The sequence below is a fragment of the Podarcis erhardii genome (assembly GCF_964252035.2).
Source record: "Podarcis erhardii genome assembly, chromosome: 3".
Classification (NCBI taxonomy): domain Eukaryota; kingdom Metazoa; phylum Chordata; class Lepidosauria; order Squamata; family Lacertidae; genus Podarcis; species Podarcis erhardii.
The window spans coordinates 8,363,345-8,385,691 of NC_138507.1; the positions used below are offsets into that span (position 1 = coordinate 8,363,345).

A 22,347-nucleotide genomic window follows, 5' to 3' on the forward strand; every position below is an offset into this window, starting at 1 on the left:
CCAAACTGCGGGAGGCAGTGGAAGACAGTAGTGCCTGGTGTGCTCTGGTCCATGGGGTCACGAAGAGTCGGACACGACTAAACGACTAAACAACAACAGTCCAGTGTTTCCCAAGCTTGGGTCTCCAGCTATTTCTGGACTACAACTCCCATCATCCCTAGCTAACAAGATCAGTGGTCACGGGTGATGGGGATTGTAATCCCAAAACAGCTGAAGACCCAAGGTTGGGAAACACTGGTTTAGTCGCGTCCGCCTCTTCGTGACCCCCTGGACCAGAGCACGCCAGGCACTCCTGTCTTCCACTGCCTCCCGCAGTTTGGCCAAACTCATGCTGGTAGCTTACAGAACACTGTCCAACCATCCCGTCCTCTGTCGTCCCCTTCTCCTTCTGCCCTCCATCTTTCCCAACATCAGAGTCTTTTCCAGGGAGTCTTCTCTTCTCATGAGGTGGCCAAGTATTGGAGCCTCAGCTTCAGGACCTGTCCTTCCAGTGAGCACTCAGGGCTGATTTCCTTAAGGATGGAGAGGTTTGATCTTCTTGCAGTCCATGGGACTCTCAAGAGAGTCTCCTCCAGCACCAGAATTCAAAAGCATCAATTCTTCGGAGATCAGCCTTCTTGATGGTCCAGCTCTCACTTCCGTACATCACTACTGGGAAAACCATAGCTTTAACTATACGGACCTTTGTCGGCAAGGTGATGTCTCTGCTTTTTAAGATGCTGTATAGGTTTGTCATTGCTTTTCTCCCAAGAAGCAGGCGTCTTTTAATTTCGTGGCTGCTGTCACCATCTGCAGTAATCATGGAGCCCAAGAAAGTAAAATCTCTCACTGCCTCCATTTCATCCCCTTCTATTTGCCAGGAGGTGATGGGCCCAGTGGCCATGATCTTCGTTATTTTGATGTTGAGCTTCAGACCATACTTTGCGCTCTCCTTTCACCCTCATTAAAAGGTTCTTTAATTCCTCCTCACTTTCTGCCATCAAGGTTGTGTCATCTGCATATCTGAGGTTGTTGATATTTCTTCCGGCAATCTTAATTCCGGCTAGGGATTCATCCAGCCCAGCCTTTCGCAGCCTATAGCTTAGGGCCCCGCTATTTTGGGGCCCCAAAAACATTTAAAGAAAAAAACCCGCACCCCCACCCTTTTTTAGGAGAGCAGCCTGTGACAGAGAAAGCCTCACAGCAGTGAGAGCACTCAGCAGACCTGAGTACAAGACTATTAGTTACACCATGACAGCAATCCTAAAAACACATATTGTGGGTGTGCTGTATTGACCAGTCTGAGTACATACAGATAGGTTTGCACTGTAAATGCTTCCCCTTTCCAAATGAAAACTCTATTCCTGCCAAAAAATTCTATTTGCAGCATATCATAAACAGTCCCTACAATATTAATGGCATGTGTGCAATTACATCAAGCCACAAAAGTATTTGGGAAGATTTAAGGGAAGGGTCAATTCTCACATTGCATTTTTAGAAACTGGCCTTGGATCAGTTCCTGGAATACAGTGGTACCTCAGGTTACATACGCTTCAGGTTAGATACGCTTCTGGTTACACACTCCACTAAGCCAGAAATAGTGCTTCAGGTTAAGAACTTTGCTTCAGGATAAGAACGGAAATCGTGTTCCGGCGGCGCAGCGGCAGCAGGAGGCCCCATTAGCTAAAGTGGTGCTTCAGGTTAAGAACAGTTTCAGGTTAAGAACGGACCTCCGGAACAAATTAAGTACTTAACCCGAGGTACCACTGTAAACATAAGGGTATTTACTGGATGTTTAAGAGTGCACAGCTCATATAGAATGCATCCCAGCGACCATATATCACTGGAAAGACAGGTTTGAAGAGTGATATAAGCTTAAGGCAGGAGTGGGGGAACCTCTTTAGCCTGTTAGGCTGGATCTTGGGGTTCCCCCCACCCTGGTGGGCCACTTTGACAGGTAGGCATGGCCGGATGTACGTATAAGCTAGACAAGCTATAGCTTAGGGCCCCACTCTCTTGCCCCCCCCAAAAAAAAGTAAAGGAAAAAAACCTGGGCATACATTTCCAAAATATAAGATAAAAAATAAATAAAATAAAACCCACATACAGCAACAGTGTTTTGTGTTACATCCTATGATGTAAATCAGGGGTGGCCAACTCCCAAGAGACTGCAATCTACTCACCAGAGTTAAAGACGGGCAGTGATCTACCGCCTTTTGGGGGGTTCAGGTCAAAGTTGTTCAGCTTTTTTAAAAAAGGAAGTCCCTGTTTTGGGGGGTGCAGGCAAAGTGTTTAGCTTTTCTTAGGGGAGGCGGTGATCTACCACAGATGTCCAGTGATCTACCAGTAGATCACGATCTACCTGTTGGATGTGCCTGATATAAATCATGGGCCCCGCCTGCTAGCCCGCTCCCTAAAAGATCACTAGTTTCTGTATATAGAGAGCCTACATTCTGCATGGACTTTTCGACAATTGCTTTGATAAAATACATATTTTGTTATGTGCAAATGGCTTTAGATACCTATTAGGTCCATAAATTACCAAATGGCATATATTTGTTAAGTTGTGGGTGAACATATCAGACGACACAGCGATTCTTCAAACAGCTCTTGCTTATTCACAGGCCAGAACAGAACTGAACTGAAGGGTTCAGCCAGCCTGCTTATATAGAGCTCCACTACAACGCAACTGTAAGACTTTCTGTAACTACCCAATCACTGAACGTCACTTTCAGTCCCTTATTTGTATATGTGGACCTGAGTGAAAACTATCTACAGTATCCCCCTGCTTGCCCAGGGAGAGAACTTTAGTGCATAACAATATTCAACACAAAGAACCAACAACAATTGCAGATAAAACATGATGTGCTTGGAAAGTTCATTTTAAAAGGAATTTCAGTTCCAGTCCACCCTCTCTAAAAAGGAACCAATTTTGTTTCTGTTAAATTCACATCATCCTTATCAGTTGTCTTTCCTTGTTTCCATCCTTTTTCTAGATGAAGCCCCTTTGGAGCAAGGAACTACCATCTTATTGGCTGTAAGCACCCTACATATGGATGGCGCTGTGTAAATAACCTTTGAAAGTTTCAGAATTAAGTTTTGAAAAAACAAGTGTAAGAAATACAAAAGGATATAAATAAACTTTTTTTAAAAAAATTGTTTGAATTTGTAATTATCTCCTGGTGCATTAAGTTTTCTTGTTGCATATGTGAAGATTTAAAATACACTATTTTCTGGGAGAATCCCAAGGCCCATTAAATCAAGCCAAGCACAAGCAAGAGGTTTTTTAGGCAGGTCTCCATAGTGTCTTTGGATTAGGAGAGGAATCTGATTGTTTAGGTAGAGGTAGATCTCATGGAGCATCTACTCAAGTATAAAATACCGTATTTTTCGCTCTATAACACGCACCTGACCATAACACGCACATAGTTTTTAGAGGAGGAAAACAAGAAAAAAATATTCTAAACGAAACAGTGGATATATGATTTTTGTGGTTCATGCTGTGGCCACAGACATGTGATCTGACGGTGAGTTTGGGGTAGCCCAATGCAAAAATCCTGAGGATCCATGTGGATCCATGCTTTGTAACCACGTTTTTGCGCCATTGCGACCCCATGAAACAGTGGGTGCGTGTGTTTTTTGGTGCAGGCTGTAGCCATGGATATGCTATGTGATCTGATGGTGAATTTGGGGTGACCTAGTGCAAAAATCCTGAGGATCCATGTGGATCCGTGCTTTGTAACCACGTTTTAAGTGGGGAGGGAAGGAAAAGAACTCAAGGGACAAGGAGCTCGCGTGGGGGGTGTGGAGAAGGATGCTGCTGATAATGCAGGAGAGGCTCCTCTCCGGCTTTGCTCCTTTAGAACAAGCAGGCTCTGCGTCTCTCCCTCCTCCCCGGCAAGGAAACCATGATAGTAACCACTCTGAGACAAATCAAGAAAAATTGCGACCAACACTCTCCCCCAAGCGCAGTGAGGTCAAAACACACACACACGCAGAGAGGGAACTGGCCCTAAAGTCGCAGGGCGCTGGGGGAGTGAACGGGAAGCAAGAGAAGGAGAAGGAGCCCTCACACACAGAGAGACACACAGAGTGTCAATTCTAAAGTCGGAGGGACAGCGCAGGGAGAGTGACGGGAAGCAGGAGGAGGAGAAGGAGCCCTCTCTCTCTCACACACACACACAGAGTGTCAATTCTAAAGTCGGAGGGACAGCGCAGGGAGAGTGAACGGGAAGCAGGAGGAGGAGAAGGAGCCCTCTCTCTCTCACACACAGACACAGAGTGTCAATTCTAAAGTCGGAGGGACAGCGCAGGGAGAGTGAACGGGAAGCAGGAGGAGGAGAAGGAGAAGGAGCCCTCTCTCACACACACACAGACACAGAGTGTCAATTCTAAAGTCGGAGGGACAGCGCAGGGAGAGTGAACGGGAAGCAGGAGGAGGAGAAGGAGCCCTCTCTCTCTCACACACAGACACAGAGTGTCAATTCTAAAGTCGGAGGGACAGCGCAGGGAGAGTGAACGGGAAGCAGGAGGAGGAGAAGGAGAAGGAGCCCTCTCTCACACACACACAGACACAGAGTGTCAATTCTAAAGTCGGAGGGACAGCGCAGGGAGAGTGAACGGGAAGCAGGAGGAGGAGAAGGAGCCCTCTCTCTCACACACACAGACACAGAGTGTCAATTCTAAAGTCGGAGGGACAGCGCAGGGGCGCAGGGAGAGCGAAGGGGAAGCAGGAGGAGGAGAACGATAGCTCAAGCACACACACACACAGCCCCTACAGTGGCTAATCCAAAATCGGACAGCAAAAAACTGCAGGCAGGGACAGAGAGTACGGGGTTGTTTTAAAGCAGCCAACCCCGCTCTGCTTCTCTCCCTCCTCCCGGCTAGGCTGGCTGAAAAGCTTCGCTGCTACTTAGCAGATCAGTGGGGAGGAGAGAGGAACATAGAGGACGGGGTTGTTTTAAAGCAGCCAACCCCGCTCTGCTTCTCTCCCTCCTCCCGGCTAGGCTGGCTGAAAAGCTTCGCTGCTACTTAGCAGATCAGTGGGGAGGAGAGAGGAACATAGAGGACGGGGTTTTTTTAAAGCAGCCAAGCCCGCTCTGCTTCTCTCCCTCCTCCCGGCTAGGCTGGCTGAAAAGCTTCGCTGCTACTTAGCAGATCAGTGGGGAGGAGAGAGGAACATAGAGGACGGGGTTGTTTTAAAGCAGCCAACCCCGCTCTGCTTCTCTCCCTCCTCCCGGCTAGGCTGGCTGAAAAGCTTCGCTGCTACTTAGCAGATCAGTGGGGAGGAGAGAGGAACATAGAGGACGGGGTTTTTTTAAAGCAGCCAAGCCCGCTCTGCTTCTCTCCCTCCTCCCCAGCTCGGCTCGCTGACAGGAGCCGCTTACACCTGCTTTGCTGTTTCAAAGCAAGCCACAGACTGCTCACAACTGCAGCAGATTCCCCCGCCATCTGTAGGCATTCGCTCCATAACACGCACAGACACTTCCCCTTACTTTCTAGGAGGAAAAATCTGCGTGTTATGGAGCGAAATTTACGGTAGATTTGCAGTCTACGTTGGCTTTAGTGTGAGAGTTCAGAACTTAACTGGTTAAGTGTTCTGAGATGTGCGTCACTTTCTGACGTCAGTCTTAGAAGCTAAGGAGGAGCTTGTGTTCCTGTACTTTCTGCTATTCTCTCTGTGTGTTTGAGAGAGAGACATGGCTGCAAGCAGCGATGGGCTGAAATGTTTCAATAAAGAGCTGTAAATAGACGAACCTGTCTGTGTATGCTTGCATGGAGAAAAGGAGAAAAAGACTGCTTTACACCGCTGTATGCTACTCTGCTAAGCCGTGGCTAAAGAGACAGCAGAATTTGTTGCGCAGCACGGAAGGAAGTGTGCTGGACACTGTAAACGACTGATTGGGATCGTAAAGCTATCAGAGGCCACGGCTCAACGATCGAGCTCCAAAGATCGTTATCTCTCAGATTTAGGACAAGATATTTGAATCTGTTGTTTTCCTCTCTTATAAAGTGCTTAGCTTAATTCTTTCTGGAAGAAACGTATCACAAAAAAGTGGATATAAATTATTTTATTTTAAACATGTGTTACTATAAACCAAGATTTAAACATTCATTTAAAATGTTTTTAAACTTCTGCAGTGGAAAAATTATACAAACAGGTTTTTAAAGGGATAGCACAAAATTTTAGAGACAAGTTTTACAAGAGACTGAAAAAATTGTATATATTGAATAGTAGGGTTAGTAGTTACTGCTAGAATTGAATTAGTGTTAAGGCCAGAGGAAGTTATGAGTGTGCTATCTCAAGGCCTGCTTCACATTTCTTAACCATGGTTAGGAATGTGAGCATTATGTCTGTACTGGAGCACGATTCAGAGATGTTTATTTTATTTGAAAATGAAAAATACACAATAAAAGACCGCCTTATTCTTAGAACTTACACTTGCAGATTAAAGGCATATTAATAAACATTACCAAAGAAAACCACTTTGATGGTCACATCCATAAACCAAATAGATGACCAAGCATTACTCACTGTTAAAATACATCACACCTTATATACCCACGATACCCTTTTCTATTCAATACAGCTATTATTAGTTGCATCAAAAGCAATGTCGCTCGTTTTGTTTCTGATCATTTCAAAGAAGCCTTAAAATTGTGCCATAATCACTCTTGACCTTGTTGGGTACAGAGTTTGCGCAGTGCACTGTTGTGTCTGTAGATGAAACCAATGCCTTCAGCTCCGAATTCTTCAAGTTGTTCAAGTGAAGAAACACAAGGGTTGTGGTCTTTCAACATATCTGGCAACTTACACACCTTCTTTTGTATGCGGCTAGAACGTCTCACAGGAGTTAAAAATTTCAGATCCTTGATTGCAGGATGGTTACCGTCACCCTGCATTTTTTTATTTGTGCTTGGAGATCAAGGAGGGAGGGAAAAGAGGTAGGCCATAAATACAAAATATTTGCAAGATTACAACTTGTTATAATGCAAGCAGACAAAGTTTGACACTGAATATTACTTAAATTATTCTCCCTACAGCACTGATCTCAAATCGGCAGCCCAACAATGTTAGATGCACTAGGTCTGCTGTGACAGAGAGGCATCATATAAACTGAACTGGAGAGCTGGGTGAGAAGATTAGGACTTGTTGTGGCTCATTGGAATGATCTTTCTCAGTTGCAAGTTTCACTTTGATATCCTTTGAAAGGCTTGCAAAATAAACGAATAAATAAGCCATACATGGCAGAATCACTACCCCCAAATACTTACTGAGTTCTCCATTCAGCTTGAGATTGAACAAAGGTGTCAAATATAGTGACCCACCCACATTAGAAAACAGATAGAGAATGTAAACCTGAAGAGCCAGCTTACCTTATCAAGGAGGGAGTAGTTGACAAGTTATACTTAATTAAGTACGAGCCCCCTTTGTCAGTTTCAGGAGTTGGGAACTCTAGTATTCTCTCTCCCTCTGCATTGCCGCTATCCTGCTCTTCATTTTTGAGAACTGTAGGCTTCTCTTCTTTATTTTGGTGCTTTTCTTCAGCCGCAATGCTCTCTTGTTCAGACTTCAAACAAGCCTCTGCTTTTTGAGAAGTCACTTCATTACCAGATTCCATCTTGTTATTGACGTTTAATTCCTTGAAAGCGTTTTCTATCTTCTCTTCATCTAAATGAACTTCTGCCTCATGATTTAGAGTGATTTCTTTTTCCACACATTCCTCTGAAAATAGAAATACACTGTCATAAGTCAAGGTGACCCAGAATTTTTTCCTGTGGAAAAAAATGAAATTCAGGGGTTAACTTACTCAATGTAGACTAGTACCATATCTTTTGATAGTTAAATCACATTCACTATGAAGTAGAATTTGTAGCACATTTGTGTCACAAAAATAGGATGAATGGCTGTATTTCCAAACAAGTTGAGACTATACGTTCAAAATAAGTATCGATAAAACCTGATAAAGAATTATAACAGTTCTAGGGGTTGCTCGTGCGTAAGCAGGTGTCTATCTCCCTGGCTGGGTGCAAACACCTGGCTGGGTTGCCAAAGTGAACCTTTTCTGTCCGGACAGCCACTCACCTGTGGCTGACTCAGTCGCTGGCAGAATCCGTCGGTGGGCGTTTCTTAAACTTCTTCCAGCAAAGAAGCTCTTTGATGCCCAGTCTCCTCCTACTCTCTCTGCGCGAAAGCCTTCTGCGCAAGGAGGGCGTGGGCAACGGAGGACCCCTATTCTCCCCACTGGTCCCAGGCAAGGAGTCATGAGACCGCCTCGCCGATTCTCCCATCTGCCCCCCTTCTCCACTGGTGCTATGCTGATTCTCTTCCCCAGAAGATGGGCTGCTTCTCCCGATCCCTGGACGCTCTCTGGAATCCCCCTGGCTTTTGCTCTCTCCCTCCGGCACTGATGGCAGTTCCCTGACAAGAATGGTCCATCTTTCCAGAAAGGTAATTTTAAAATGTAGGCCACAAGCAGAATCACAGTATAGTAAACCAAGGACAGAAATATATTCACCAACTATGCATTTCAGCTTTTAGAATGTGAAACGATAGCAACAGAGTTACAGCTAAGAAAGTTAGGAGCCAGATGCTTTAAGGAACAAAGGCAAAAGAGAAAAAAAAAGTTAATATGTTCATAATTGCACTCAAATTAGTGGGCGCAGATAATCTCCAGTTTAAGTTTCTGCTTTATTATTAAACTATTAATTTAAGGGCAACAGGTTGGGAGTTGGGAAGTGTGACCATCTTAAATTAAAAATAGTTACTCTTACCAGATTTAGATATGATTTTTGTTTTCTTCATAACATCTGCTAATGTACGGCGTAACTCATCCTTGGGCTAAAAGAAATGTGATTTTGTTAGTACCAGATCATGCCCAAGTCAATTGTAATTAGCCAGTGTGCTGTAGCGGTTCGCGTTGGACTAGACTGGGAAGACTCAAGACTAAATTCCCACTTGGCCATGAAACTACCTAGGTGACTTTGGAGCTATCTACTTCACAGAGTTGTTGCGAGGATAAAATACTACAGTATGTACACCACCTTGAGTTCCTTGCATGAAAAGTCAATACGTGGTAGAGTTACGTGGTAGAGGACACAACCACGGAATTTTAGAAAATAAAGCCTCATCTGCAGAATGCATAAAAATTACTCTAATTAAATATAAATGCTAACACAATAACATTTAAGAATTCTTACCTGTGCTCCTGCCAGAATTGCCTTTTCATAGATAGCAAGGACCTTTTCAATGGAGCGAAACTGTTCGAGACGCATCTGGCATACCCAGTATTTGGCAAATTTCTTTGCATCTGGCACAGACAAGGTCAGCTTTTCCAAAGTGGAATGTATGTCATCACCTGGATAACCCTAAAGATAGATTATATGTTGGCTTACTTTTTAAAAGTTGTTACGTAATATGAATTCCAGAGCTTGCTAGTTAATCTGTTGCAGTGAACACTCAACTCTTTTTATAGACTTTTTAGCAGCACTTTTATAGACTAGCAGATTTATTGTGGTATAAGTTTTCAGAGACTACAGACCATGTCTTCAAAGCCTAGGGTACAGCAGAGACCCAATGCCTCCCCGTATTTAGCACAGAACCTGGGGAAGATCTCGTCTGTTGCAACCCACCCTAAATAAGCACACTCTCTGTCCTCTGCAATACAGCTTGTGCTGATTGAGGGCCAGTCAACAGAGATCGTTACCAGTAACTAACAAATCTGTGGACCACCTCTTATTGTTCATCTTAAATTGAAAGTGAGTTAGGCCTGCAATAGCATCTTTATCCCTGCTAATGAATTATTCCCCGTGTTCTGCAAGGGGTTTATCTCCTAAGCAAATATCTAACAGCAGAATTTTTCCCTCAGGAGCCATCTGTTTGGATTATATTCTGCCTCATACTCTTGTGATCACCTCAAAACGAAAGCAACTCATGGGGAAAATGTGACTTTATTTTGTACAGCATGAATTCATCTAGTCCCATGTATAATGGAGAAGTTCTTGCAGACAGCAGGATTTTATCATTAAGGAACCTAGGAACGCAGGAAGCTTAAAGGTAAAGGTAAAGGGACCCCTGACCATTACGTCCAGTCGTGACTGATTCTGGGGTTGCGGCGCTCATCTTGCTTTATTGGCTGAGGGAGCCGGCGTACAGCTTCCGGGTCATGTGGCCAGCATGACTAAGCCGCTTCTGGCGAACCAGAGCAGCGCACGGAAACGTCGTTTACCTTCCTGCCAGAGCAGTACCTATTTATCTACTAGCACTTTGACGTGCTTTCGAACTGCTAGGTTGGCAGGAGCAGGGACTGAGCAACAGGAGCTCACCCCGTCGCAGGGATTCAAACCGCTGACCTTCTGATCGGCAAGTCCTAGGCTCTGTGGTTTAACCCACAGCGCCACCTGTGGAAGCTTGCCTTATACTAAATCAAACCTTTGGCCCATCTAGCTCAGTATTGTCTCTACAGCGACTGACAGCAGCACTCCAGGATTTCAGAGTGGCAGTCACTCTCGGCACTACCTGGATATGAGAATGACTGAACCTTCTGCATGCAAAGCACACGCTCTACCACTGAGGTATAACAAATCATCCGTTAAAAATGTCTCCCAAAACAACCCAATTTTCCCTTAAATTCCAACATGGTCTTGCCGTTTATGGTCTTACAGAGCTGAATGAAAGTATTGAACATATACAAAAGCTTATTTTCTCATGACTGTGGCTTAACAGAAGCCTCACCTCCTCAATTAAGTGCAGACATTCCACAAGGGTCTTATTGACACTGTCACTCAGTAGTCCTTGTTCATCTTCGTCTGCAAGGGCAGACCAGAAGGATTCAACTGGTTCTTTTATAGTTTGATGAAAGGATTCTCTTTCAGGCAGAGTATAAACAGATATGGGAGGTGGCAGCTTCTTTAGCCCTGTCAATGGCGGCCGTTCAGCTGGTCGGGTTCTACAAACGAGTCAGTATATTAGTAAGTTATCAACATTCTGCTTTGCCCCATAATGTAATTAGGAATAGGGCCATGCAACAGACCCAATACAGATGTAACCCAATGACGCCCAAATGCCTAACCATGGGTAAATAACTGGTAGTAAAGAAGAGATAGGTTTGACTTGAGGAAAATGGACTGGTATGCCAAATTGGACCCCACTGTGGGCCAAGCGTGGCCTGAAGACCAGAGGTTCCCCACCTGTGTATAGTACAGTGGTACCTCGGGTAAGAACTTAATTCGTTCCAGAGGTCCCTTCTTAACCCGAAACGGTTCTTAACCTGAGGCATGCTTTCACTACTGGGGCTTCCTGCTGGTGCGTGATTTCCATTCTTATCCTGGGGCAAAGTTCTTAACCTGGAGCAACCACTTCCTGGTTAGCGGAGTTTGTAACCCAAAGCGTCTGTAACCCGAGGTACCACTGTATCAGTATCCTACACCTAAAAAGTTGACCTCAAAAGAATTTTGCCTGTGTTTTTGAGCAAAATAACTTGTGCATATCCTAAATTCACAGAGATCTAAGCCAATGTTATCCCCACACCTTTCTATTACCTTATTCCTTTTGCAGGTTTCGCTGGATTATGTTTTCTGACGCCGTCAGCTGATTTCAAAGCTGAGACAACACCACGAGCTTCAGAGACAGGTCCCGTTAAATGTGGTCCAAGTCCAGTTTTCGTTGGAGCATTTTTCTTTGTTCTGTGCACAGATCTGTTAGCACTGACGAGCTTCCCATTCTTATTAGGATTTCTTTGGGATGCCCCATTATTCCCTGGTGTTCTATTGATAGTTTTTGTCTCATGGTTCAGAATGGGCTTCGGCTGGCCAACAGGCACCTTCACAGGAGGCCTGGCTTGAAGTGAGAGAACAGCTGCAGGTTTGGCAATAGCAACAGACTTAGAAGTATTAACTGTGCTGCTGACTCTATCATCCTTTTTGCCTGTAATGCTGCTTGCGGATTGAGTCCTCACTGCTGATTTAGGGGCAGCAGCCATGGTGTGCCTCCTATTCTCATGTTCTGGTTTTCTTCTGAAGGAGTTTATTTTAGATTCTACTATCCTACCACAATATGAGCCAAGCGCACGCTTCTCTGAAAGGGGTGGAACGAAGGTGGGTGGTGCAGCTGTTTTCAGCACTTTCTCTTTTCCATTTATTTTGAGTAAGGAGGTCTGGTTAAAGGACATGTGTTGGCTTTTCGTTTTAGCTGGTTCAAAAACAACTGCCAGGGGGCTACAGTTTGTTTTTGTACTAGCCAGAGGGCTACAGTTTTCAGCCACAGAAATCTGCTTCAATATGATAGGAGACTTTAAAGCTTTTGGAGAAGTTAAGTTTTCCTCCAACATGTCATCCACCTGGGTCCATAGAGGTCCAACTGCATTTTCTTTGTTTTCCTGAAATATTAAATTAACATTATAGATCTTTTTCTCCACATTTTCCAACATAAAGGAGGTGCACATAAGCACCTGAAAAACAAAACGGTTATAAGCATATCTGCTTTACTTTTTCCTTAAAAAGGAAAATGATATTATTCCAACACCATTATTTCTTACATTATCATAGTGTAATATATTCCAGAGAATAATACTAGCAGGTGATTAGATATGCCAGACAACAATCTCTAGATCTAATTCTGTTGTTAGAAACAAATGAAAGCTAGGAGCTAAATGACAACTTAAACCTAGGTTACGGGCACAACAATGGAATGTCTAGGCACATGGTTTTTTTACAACAAGAATACAAAGCTGAAAATGAATGAACAGCAACTAAAATATTATGTTCATTTTTCACATGGTTTAGTCCAGGCATGTCCAACTCCGAAGAGACTGCAATCTACTCCCAATATAAAAATACTGGCAGGGATCTCCCCATTGTCATTGGAGGATGAACCAAAGCGACAGAGCAGAGGCATTCATTCCAGTTTTAAGTAACACAAGCAATAAGGGTCCCGCGATCGACTGTGATCAGCAGGGGATCTACTTGTTGATTGCGGTCGACCTGTTGGACATGTCTGGTCTAGTCTTTCCACTGCCCACTCCCCTAATATTCTTAAGTCTTCTCCAGTCTTCAGAGAGCAGTTGGAAGTGGAGAGGCAGAAAAAGGTCCACCTTTCCTTCCACTCTGCAGTTTTAACCTGAAATCTTAGGCACAGAGCTCAGAAACTGCTTGCACTAATGAAATTCCCTGTTGCAAAATGCGCTTAGAACAATGGGAATTTCGAACACTGCTCCCCACCCCATTTTCATTGTATGTAAAGCAATCAATCAAGAACTGTGAAACAGTATGTATGGGTATGTAGATGTCTGTGTAATATAAATGTAATGAGCAAGAAAAGCCGGTTTAGACTTTTTATAAATTAATTTATAGTTAACATTTTTAAACAAGTTATAAAAGCTACTAATGCATTACTAGAGTTATGATCTGGAAATTCCTGGGCTTATAAATAAATTTAGCTGTCTGTCTTTTAGAAACAGATTCCTCATTCTCCTCTTAACTACAAACTAGTATAATCCACCTTGAGTCCAAAATTCAAGTGAATGAATACAAGAGACATATACTTACCAGACTTTCCATTTTTTGCTTCGCAAGTAAAATTGTCCTGTGGCTTTTGCTTGATAAGCTGTTAGGAGAACAAAAAAACAAGAGCTGAGCACCAGGATAGCTTAACAAGAGGGCATCCCCAAAGCTTTGACACCACAACTGAAAAAAGCCTTATCCTGCACACCCACACTTCAGACATAGCTGTAAACTATGGACACTATCCTGTCATAAGCATCCATTTCTATGAGCCAAGGAGGAGCACGGGAGCTGAGCCTCTGCCAACTGACATAATGAGGGAAAGCAGGGTCCTCCGCACAGAGGAGGGCAGCTGTTTAGAGGCTGGTCGGAGCTATGGGGACACGGCAAGCAAATGAGATATTGACAGCTTGCAAGTCTGAGCTCCACATCCTGGCTGTCATAGCACCGGAGACCAACGCGTTTTCGAAGAGAGAATTAAGAGGAGCCTTATGTCTCTGCGGATCTTATCATGAATATGGGGGCGCCGCAGGGGGGGGCGTGTTGAGCCTGTTTTATATACGCTCTATACTGCTGACTGTACCCCCAAATACCCCAGTAATAAGATCATTAAGTTTGCAGATGATACAACGGTGGTTGGTTTAATCACGGCTGGAGAGGGGGAGGACCTGTTGATGGCATTTTACCATTGTACTGTTGAGAGTGTATTAAGTTATGGTCTGTGTGTGTGGTTTGGGAGCTGCACGGCCAGGGGAAAAAACAATGCTGTCCAGGGTTGTAAAGGCTGCAGAGAGAATAATTGGGTGCACTCTTCCCACCTTAGATTAAATCTATGCTGTCAGGTGCCATAAGAAAGCTGCAGAGATAGCGCAGGATAGTGCACACCCCGGAAATGATCTCTTTCAGCTTCTGCCTTCTGGAAGAAGGTACAGGGTTATAAAGACCAGGACTAGCCGCCTGAGAAACTGTTTCTACCCAAATGCAATTCTGGTTCTAAACACAGCATAAGGAGTCTCTAGAGTATATTGTATTTTAAAATGGGGTTTCAGAGTTTTTAGGGGGTTTTGAATGTTTTATGTAGATTTTCAATTTCATTGTTCCTTATGGGGCAATGACAATAAAGATATCGTATCGTTGTGAACCGCCCTGAGATCTACAGACGAAGGGCGGTATAGATATGCAGATGACACAACCTTGATGGCAGAAAGTGAGGAGGAATTAAAGAACCTTTTAGTGAACTGACATTACCTAGCTCAGTCTACCTCATCAGGGAAAGGGTGTAGTGTTTGCCTCTGTGGTTTGCGCACAATGCACTGGCAATACATAGGCTCACCTTTTACTAGAAGATGCATAAAATTAATGCTACCTTATAACAGCAAAGTAATAATTCTACCTTTTAATGAGGGTGAAAGAGGACTTTTAATGAGGGTGAAAGAGGAGAGCACAAAATATGGTCTGAAGCTCAACATCAAAAAAAAAAAATCAAGATCATGGCCACTGGGCCCATCACCTCCTGGCAAACAGAAGGGGAGAGATGGAGGTAATGAGAGATTTCACTTTCTTGGGCTCCGTGATCACTGCAGATGGTGACAGCAGTCACGAAATTAAAAGACGCCTGCTTCTTGGGAGAAAAACGATGACAAACCTAGACAGCATCTTAAAAAGCAGAGACATCACCTTGCCAACAAAGGTCCGTATAGTAAAAGCTATGGTTTTCCCAGTAGTGATGTATGGAAGTGAGAGCTGGACCATCAAGAAGGCTGATCGCCAAAGAATTGATGCTTTTGAATTCTGGTGCTGGAGGAGACTCTTGAGAGTCCCATGGACTGCAAGAAGATCAAACTTATCCATTCTGAAGGAAATCAGCCCTGAGTGCTCACTGGAAGGACAGATCCTGAAGCTGAGGCTCCAAGACTTTGGCCACCTCAGGAGAAGAGAAGACTCCCTGGAAAAGACCCTGATGTTGGGAAAAATGGAGGGCACAAGGAGAAGGGGACGACAGAGGACGAGATGGATGGACAGTGTTCTCGAAGCTACCAGCATGAGTCTGACCAAACTGCGGGAGGCAGTGGAAGACAGGAGTGCCTGGCATGCTCTGGTCCATGGGATCACGAAGAGTCAGACACGACTAAGCGACTAAACAACAACGACATTGATGATAATAATAATAATAATAATAATAATATGGGGAACACCCGCCCAAGCGACAACGGTCTGCCTGAATGCATGACCCTGGGCCAAGGGGTAAAATTCTGTTTTACCTGCTTGTGGAGGTACCACAGACGACTCCTAATAATAATAATAATAATAATAATAATAAAATATAATTAATAATAATAATAATAATATAATAATAATATTAATATAAAAATAAAATAATAATAATAATAACCCTGAGCGGCTGGGGAAAATAAGAATAATAATTATTATTATTAAATAAGCTTGCGTTATCGCGCTCACCTGCGTGAGGAGCTCGACTCGACCTGACCGTCGTCGCCCCAACCGCCACTCTCCTTCGCGGCGGCTCGCAACTTCGGTTTAAATCACGCGCGAGGCGAAACGGTCTTCCGGAACGCGATTGGCCTGAGAGCTTGAAATCGTCCAATTAAAATGAACGCGAGGGGGAGAGGCGCTGCTATTGGCTGCTGGGGTACGGCCGAGTCCGCCCACAGCACCGCCCCCTCACTTCCATATATGGGACGGGAGCTGTTGCTCCAGGCCGGTTTCTGCTTCAAACGAGGAAACTGCGCATGAGCGGGCAGGGCAAAGACTTTTCAACGGTCCGTTCAGGTTCCTAGCATGGGAAGAGGCGGGTGGATGCATGCAAATCCTTCCCAAGGAAGGAGGGTTGGATGTATGGAGGGAATTTATTATTATTATTATTATTATTGTTTCGTCCAAGAGCGCACATTTGCATCTGTGTGTAATTTAAATGTTGGTGTTAATTGCATTCATTGTGCATGGAATTGTCTCTTAATAATAATAATAATCATATTTTTTATTTATACCCCGCCCTCCCCAGCCAAGGCAGGGCTCAGAGCGGCTTACAAGCAATAATAAAAACAAGATGGATGATTACAAACTTAAAAACAAAAATAAAATACATTAAAATAATGGAACATTAAAATATTAAAATGTAGCCTCATCGCAGGAGGAGAAGGGGAAAAAAAAAGGAGAGGGAGGGAGGGAATCAAATTGGCTCCAAGCTGCCCTTCCTTTTCATCTGACTAAAGAATAATAATAATAATAAATTTGTATTTATACCCCGCCCTCCCCAGCCAGAGCTGGGCTCAGGGCAGCTAACACCAGTAAAATTACAATTAAAAAAAGACAACCAATTTAAAATACAGGTTAAAATATAATTGAAAATGCAGCCTCATTTTAATAGTAGTAGACTTAGGTAGTTAGAAGTGTATAGTTTGTGATGCAGCAGCAGTTTCCCCTAACTTGGTGTTTGGAGTGAATCATCTGGTCACTTGCAAAAGAAGGCTTTGCTTTGAACTGTGCGGGCAAAGAGATGGATGTTACTGTGTTGTTTATCACATTTGTATAACATGGATCATAATGGAATAATACAGTCTCTGAAAACACAAAATACATAATAAAACAAGAGCAAAAGCAAACGTAACCCACCCACCCAGTTTAATAGGTTATAGATTGTTTAATTAGTCAAGGGGCTGGGAGAAGGCGAATACTTTTGATTGATGGTGGAGGCGGAGTGCGCGTGCGCGATAAGGCGAATACTTTTGATTGAAGGTGGAGGCGGAGTGCGCGTGCGCGAGAAGGCGAATACTTTTGATTGACGGTGGAGGCGGAGTGCGCGTGCGCGATAAGGCGAATATTTTTGATTGATGGTGGAGGCGGAGTGCGCGTGCGCGAGAAGGCGAATACTTTTGATTGACGGTGGAGGCGGAGTGCGCGTGCGCGATAAGGCGAATATTTTTGATTGACGGTGGAGGCGGAGTGCGCGTGCGCGAGAAGGCGAATACTTTTGATTGATGGTGGAGGCGGAGTGCGCGTGCGCGAGAAGGCGAATATTTTTGATTGAAGGTGGAGGCGGAGTGCGCGTGCGCGAGAAGGCGAATACTTTTGATTGATGGTGGAGGCGGAGTGCGCGTGCGCGATAAGGCGAATATTTTTGATTGATGGTGGAGGCGGAGTGCGCGTGCGCGAGAAGGCGAATACTTTTGATTGACGGTGGAGGCGGAGTGCGCGTGCGCGATAAGGCGAATATTTTTGATTGACGGTGGAGGCGGAGTGCGCGTGCGCGAGAAGGCGAATACTTTTGATTGACGGTGGAGGCGGAGTGCGCGTGCACGAGAAGGCGAATACTTTTGATTGATGTGGCGGCGGAGTGCGCGTGCGCGAGAAGGCGAATACTTTTGATTGACGGTGGAGGCGGAGTGCGCGTGCGCGAGAAGGCGACTACTTTTGATTGACGGTGGAGGCGGAGTGCGCGTGCGCGAGAAGGCGAATACTTTTGATTGATGGTGGAGGCGGAGTGCGCGTGCGCGAGAAGGCGAATACTTTTGATTGATGTGGCGGCGGAGTGCGCGTGCGCGAGAAGGCGAATACTTTTGATTGATGGTGGAGGCGGGGTGCGCGTGCGCGTGCGCATGCGCCGTTCCCTCTCCTCCTCCTCCTCCTCCTCCTCCTCCTCCTCAAGGCGGCCTCCTCGTCGCTGGTTCGCCCATTTCCCCGTCTCGCGCTCCCCTTCCGAAACGGGGCGGTGCCAGAGAGCGGCTCCGCCTATCCCGCTGCCTGCCTGCCGAGGGAGGCCGGCCTTGGCCTATAAGCGCCATGGACCGCTTCGGCTGGACCACCGGCCTCCTGGAGATCCACGAGAACCTGGTGACGCAGCAGCGCGGCGTCCGCCTCTACGACGGCGAGGAGAAGGTCGGGGGAGCTCTCGGCCGGGGCGCGGGGCAAGCGGGCCTGGGCTAGGCAGGCAAGGCTGGAGGAAGCAGGCAGAGCCTTCCTCCTTTAGAGCAGTGTTTCCCAACCTTGGGTCTCCAGCTGCTGTTGGACTACAACTCCCATCATCCCTGACCATTGGTCTTGCTAGCAAGGCATGATGGGAGTTGTAGTCCAAAAACAGCTGGAGACCCAAGGTTGGGAAACACTGCTTTAGAGGTCCTTATTGCCCCGAGGAGGATTTTTAAAAAGGAAAAAAACCTCCCGCAGAAAATTGAGGGGAGGCGCTCTGCATCTAGAAAGCTAGGGTGTCAAGGGGAAGATAGGCGGCTGCTGCTGCTGCTGCTGCCCCTCTCCGCTCCGTTTTCTACCTGCAGGAGGGAGTATTTTGCCAGGCACTGTGAAATGAAATACCTCCAACAGCATTGCGTGGGGCTTCAGCTGATTTCTCTTACCTGTCGCAGGTATTGGAACTGTAGATCATCCCTAGGCAAGGTGTCCAGAAGTATAGTTTTGTTTTCTTCCCAAAAAAATTATTGATTTTCACAAAATTCTAGACAAACAAGTAAACAAACATAAATCATAACCTTATTAAAATTACACTTATTAACATTGTTAAGTGACTTCCTCGCTTCCCCTTGGTTGAATTTCAATGCATATCCTTTTAACGGTTTTCCAAATCATAGTTCTTATAAATGTAACTTAAACCTTAACATCCTTGAATCTTTTCATTTTGAAATTAAACATATTAATTCACCACTTAACTTATCTAAAATCCTAAGCCTATCAAATATCTGCAAGCTATTTCCAATTAGTCAGAAGTATAGTTTTGGATTGAATGGAGCTTTGTAGTATCGGGAAGCATCAAGCAAGGTAGTGAATTTGTTGCAAGAAGGGTGCGGATTGTGGTTCTCCCATTAAAGTCCTCATTTCAGCATCTTCCTCTGCATTCCAGCTTTGTTTTTGAATGGGAGGTTATCAATACAACATCTTTTCATGCCTGCATCTTAAGTAGGTTAGGCTTGCTAAAATATCTGGATTTTTCTGTAGCCTTCATACACAGATCACATGTGGAGTTTTTTTCCTTTATTATTACGCTGTAATAGCATCCCACCTTTGAAATCAGAATAAATGAAGAAAATCACACTGAAACAGTGTCAGAGCAAAGCAAGTCATTGAGATCCTTTGCATAGTGCAGTTGATAGTAGATAGCCCTGTTTGGAGCAGGTTGTGAGGTCGTCCTTTCATGCCTGCCTCATTCTCCTGTTCCTTTCCCCAGGGCAGTTTGCATCTCTGGTTTAGAGAAAGCTTAGTCAATTGACTTAATAATAATAATAATAATAATAATAATAATAATAATAATTTATATCCCGCCCTCCCCAGCCGAAGCCGGACTCAGAGCGGCTAACATCAAATGTACAGTGGTGCCCCGCAAGACGAATGCCTCGCAAGACGAAAAACCCTCTAGACGAAAGGGTTTTCCGTTTCTCGAGGCGCTTGGCAAGACGAATTTCCCTATGGGCTTGCTTCACAAGACGAAAACGTCTTGCTAGTCTTGCGAGTTTTTTCCCTCCCCCCCCCTTTTTTCTAAGCCGCTAATAGTTCTAAGCCGCTAATAGGGATGCTTCGCAAGACGAAAAAACCGCAAGACGAAGAAACTCGCGGAACGGATTATTTTCGTCTTGCGAGGCACCACTGTATAACACATTAACATAAAATCAGACAATCAATTAAAATACATCCTCAAACCAGATCAGGATCAGAATAAAATCCAATCAGATGGCAACCCGCAGATTAGGGTTGGGGACCTTAAATGCTCACCAGGCCCAACTGTTTGTGCTGAACTTAGATGGGCCTGTGAGAAAAATTGGGATGCTACTTTCATGCAAGTTCTTCTGAAAGGGGAGAGGGAGTCAGACTGAACCCCGACCAAAGGCCTGGCAGAACAGCTCCGTCTTGCAGGCCCCGCAGGGCCCTAGTCTCTTGTGACAGAGCGTTCCACCAGATTGGAGCCACAGCCGAAAAAAGCCCTGGCTCTAGTTGAGGCCAGCCTAACCTCTCTGTGGCCTGGGACCTTGAGGATGTTATTATTTGCAGACCGTGAGTTCCTCTGTGGGACATACGAGGAGAGGCGGTCCCGTAAGTACGAGGGTCCTAAGGAGCAATGCCAGTGCACAAGGTTTCATCACCACAAACTGCAAGTGTAACAACTGCACCAACAAGCCTGCTCTAATCTACAAAAAGTTTGCCTCATTTTATTATAGATTTCACAGTATCTGTGGTTCATATACATTGAAGCTACTTCATTCTAATTCATACCAGTCTTTGCTGTCTGGTATTCCTGGGAAATAGTACTGGAATTCCATCTTAAAAGTCAAAAGAAGCACCTCTCATTTTGCTACAGGAAGTGACAGATTATAGATAGGGACCTGAATTTAAAGATTTCAAAGGGGGAAGCACTCATGAATCTGTTGTTCAACCAGTTCTGCCTCCCTTCAGAATCTAGAAGGAGCTGAAGCAAAAGCAATTGAAATTTCAAATGGAGAAGGGCCATGCGTTCAGTGGTAGAGCAGTCTGCATGGCATACAGAAGGCTCTAAGCCTGATCCCTGATATCTGCTGGTAGCCCCTGAAGAGCTGCCAGTCAGTGCTGACATGGTATAAGGCATTTTCCTGTATTCCTTGGTTTAGCATAAGAACACTTGGAAAATTTATCTCTCCCTGTGTGCCCACCAAAACTGCTCTAGAAGTTCATCCAGCCCTCCAGATTTGAGGGGGGAGTAGAGGGAGAAGCCCCGCTGTAAGAACAGATGCCCTGCTCACTCAGGGTGTTTAGTAGTATCCAGCAAATACTCTGCATGATTTTTAAATTATGTATTGGGCAAAAACTGGATGAGACATAGATGAACTGAAATATATCTTCCTTACCCAGGTAAAGTTTGATACGGGCATATTGCTTCTGAGTACGCACAGATTGATCTGGAGAGATCAGAAAAATCATGTAAGTTTCAGCACTCTGGTATGTCTATAATTTCCATATAATATGCAAAAGAACAGTAAAGTTAATTTGCCTGTGATGGTTGTGTGAGCAAACTGTCTCCCCTAAACAAACCATGTGCCGTAAGAACACACCTTGGAACACACCCTGGTTATGGCCTGTGGTATGTTTTGGAGCAAGACATAGCACAAGTCTGGGCTCAGACATAGTGCTAAGCCCAAACCTTGGCTATATTCCCTTTGCTGTCTCTGCAGCAGAACCTGGGGGTGAGCAAAGTGGCTGCTATTACTAAATGTGAACCAACACACATGCCTGCCCATGCTAAACCATAATTTGACCTGGCATTACATGTAAAGGAACCCAATTTAGGGTTTAGACAACATGCTGCATTCTGATTAATCAAAAATGAAAGCGAAAATTTCTGATCTCCTTGCAGCCTCTCTAAAGGAGAAGGGAGGGTTTGGTGTGTGTGCAAGCCCAAGGGGAGGTTTATTATTGTTTTCAGCATGTGACTGGTTAGGTGTGTGGGACATGATTTAGAGAATTGTGAGTTAGCAGCCTTGCCTCTTCACAGGGTTTTATTGTCTTTAGCCAATCTCCTACTACTATAACTATTATTAATTCAAACAAAAACAAAAACCCCTCCGTTTAAAAGGCCATAGATTAATTTTAGGTAAAGGTAAAGGGACCCCTGACCATTAGGTCCAGTCGTGACCGACTCTGGGGTTGCGGCGCTCATCTCGCTTTATTGGCCAAGAGAGCCGGCGTATAGCTTCCGGGTCATGTGGCCAGCATGACTAAGCCGCTTCTGGCGAACCAGAGCAGCGCACGGAAATGCCGTTTACCTTCCCGCCACAGCAGTACCTATTTATCTACTTGCACTCTGACATGCTTTCGAACTGCGAGGTTGGCAGGAGCAGGGACCGAGCAACGGGAGCTCACCCTGTCGCAGGGATT

General features: G+C 44.9%; 2 protein-coding genes and 1 long non-coding RNA gene across 3 annotated transcripts in view; 2 read left to right on the forward strand and 1 right to left on the reverse strand.

Annotated features, from left to right (window-relative positions):
* Positions 1–22,347, forward strand: part of LOC309338498 — an 86,534-nt gene that overhangs the window by 4,746 nt on the left and 59,441 nt on the right. The window lies entirely within an intron of this gene.
* CKAP2 (cytoskeleton associated protein 2) lies at positions 6,036–16,087 on the reverse strand. Its single transcript, XM_081856590.1, has 8 exons — positions 15,940–16,087; positions 13,525–13,582; positions 11,521–12,356; positions 10,715–10,928; positions 9,181–9,348; positions 8,755–8,821; positions 7,357–7,705; positions 6,036–6,895 (listed from the first exon to the last, which is right to left on the reverse strand). The coding sequence occupies exons 2-8, from the start codon at positions 13,534–13,536 to the stop codon at positions 6,649–6,651; spliced, it is 1,893 nt and encodes a 630-aa protein (XP_081712716.1). The 5' UTR covers positions 13,537–13,582; positions 15,940–16,087; the 3' UTR covers positions 6,036–6,648.
* VPS36 (vacuolar protein sorting 36 homolog) overlaps positions 18,252–22,347 on the forward strand; it is a 29,107-nt gene continuing 25,011 nt past the window's right edge. Inside the window, exons 1-2 of the mRNA XM_081855660.1 lie at positions 18,252–18,375; positions 21,325–21,393. Of these exons, the coding sequence (XP_081711786.1) occupies positions 18,280–18,375; positions 21,325–21,393 (165 nt within the window). The 5' untranslated portion in view covers positions 18,252–18,279. The remainder of the gene's footprint in view (positions 18,376–21,324; positions 21,394–22,347) is intronic.

Excerpts from the sequence above, each read along its gene's own strand:
- CKAP2 (XM_081856590.1), bottom strand. Across the intron at positions 8,822-9,180 it reads CAATTCTGGCAGGAGCACAG|CCCAAGGATGAGTTACGCCG; the intron begins GTAAGAATTCTT and ends CATTTCTTTTAG. Across the intron at positions 7,706-8,754 it reads AAAAATCATATCTAAATCTG|AGGAATGTGTGGAAAAAGAA; the intron begins GTAAGAGTAACT and ends TTCTATTTTCAG.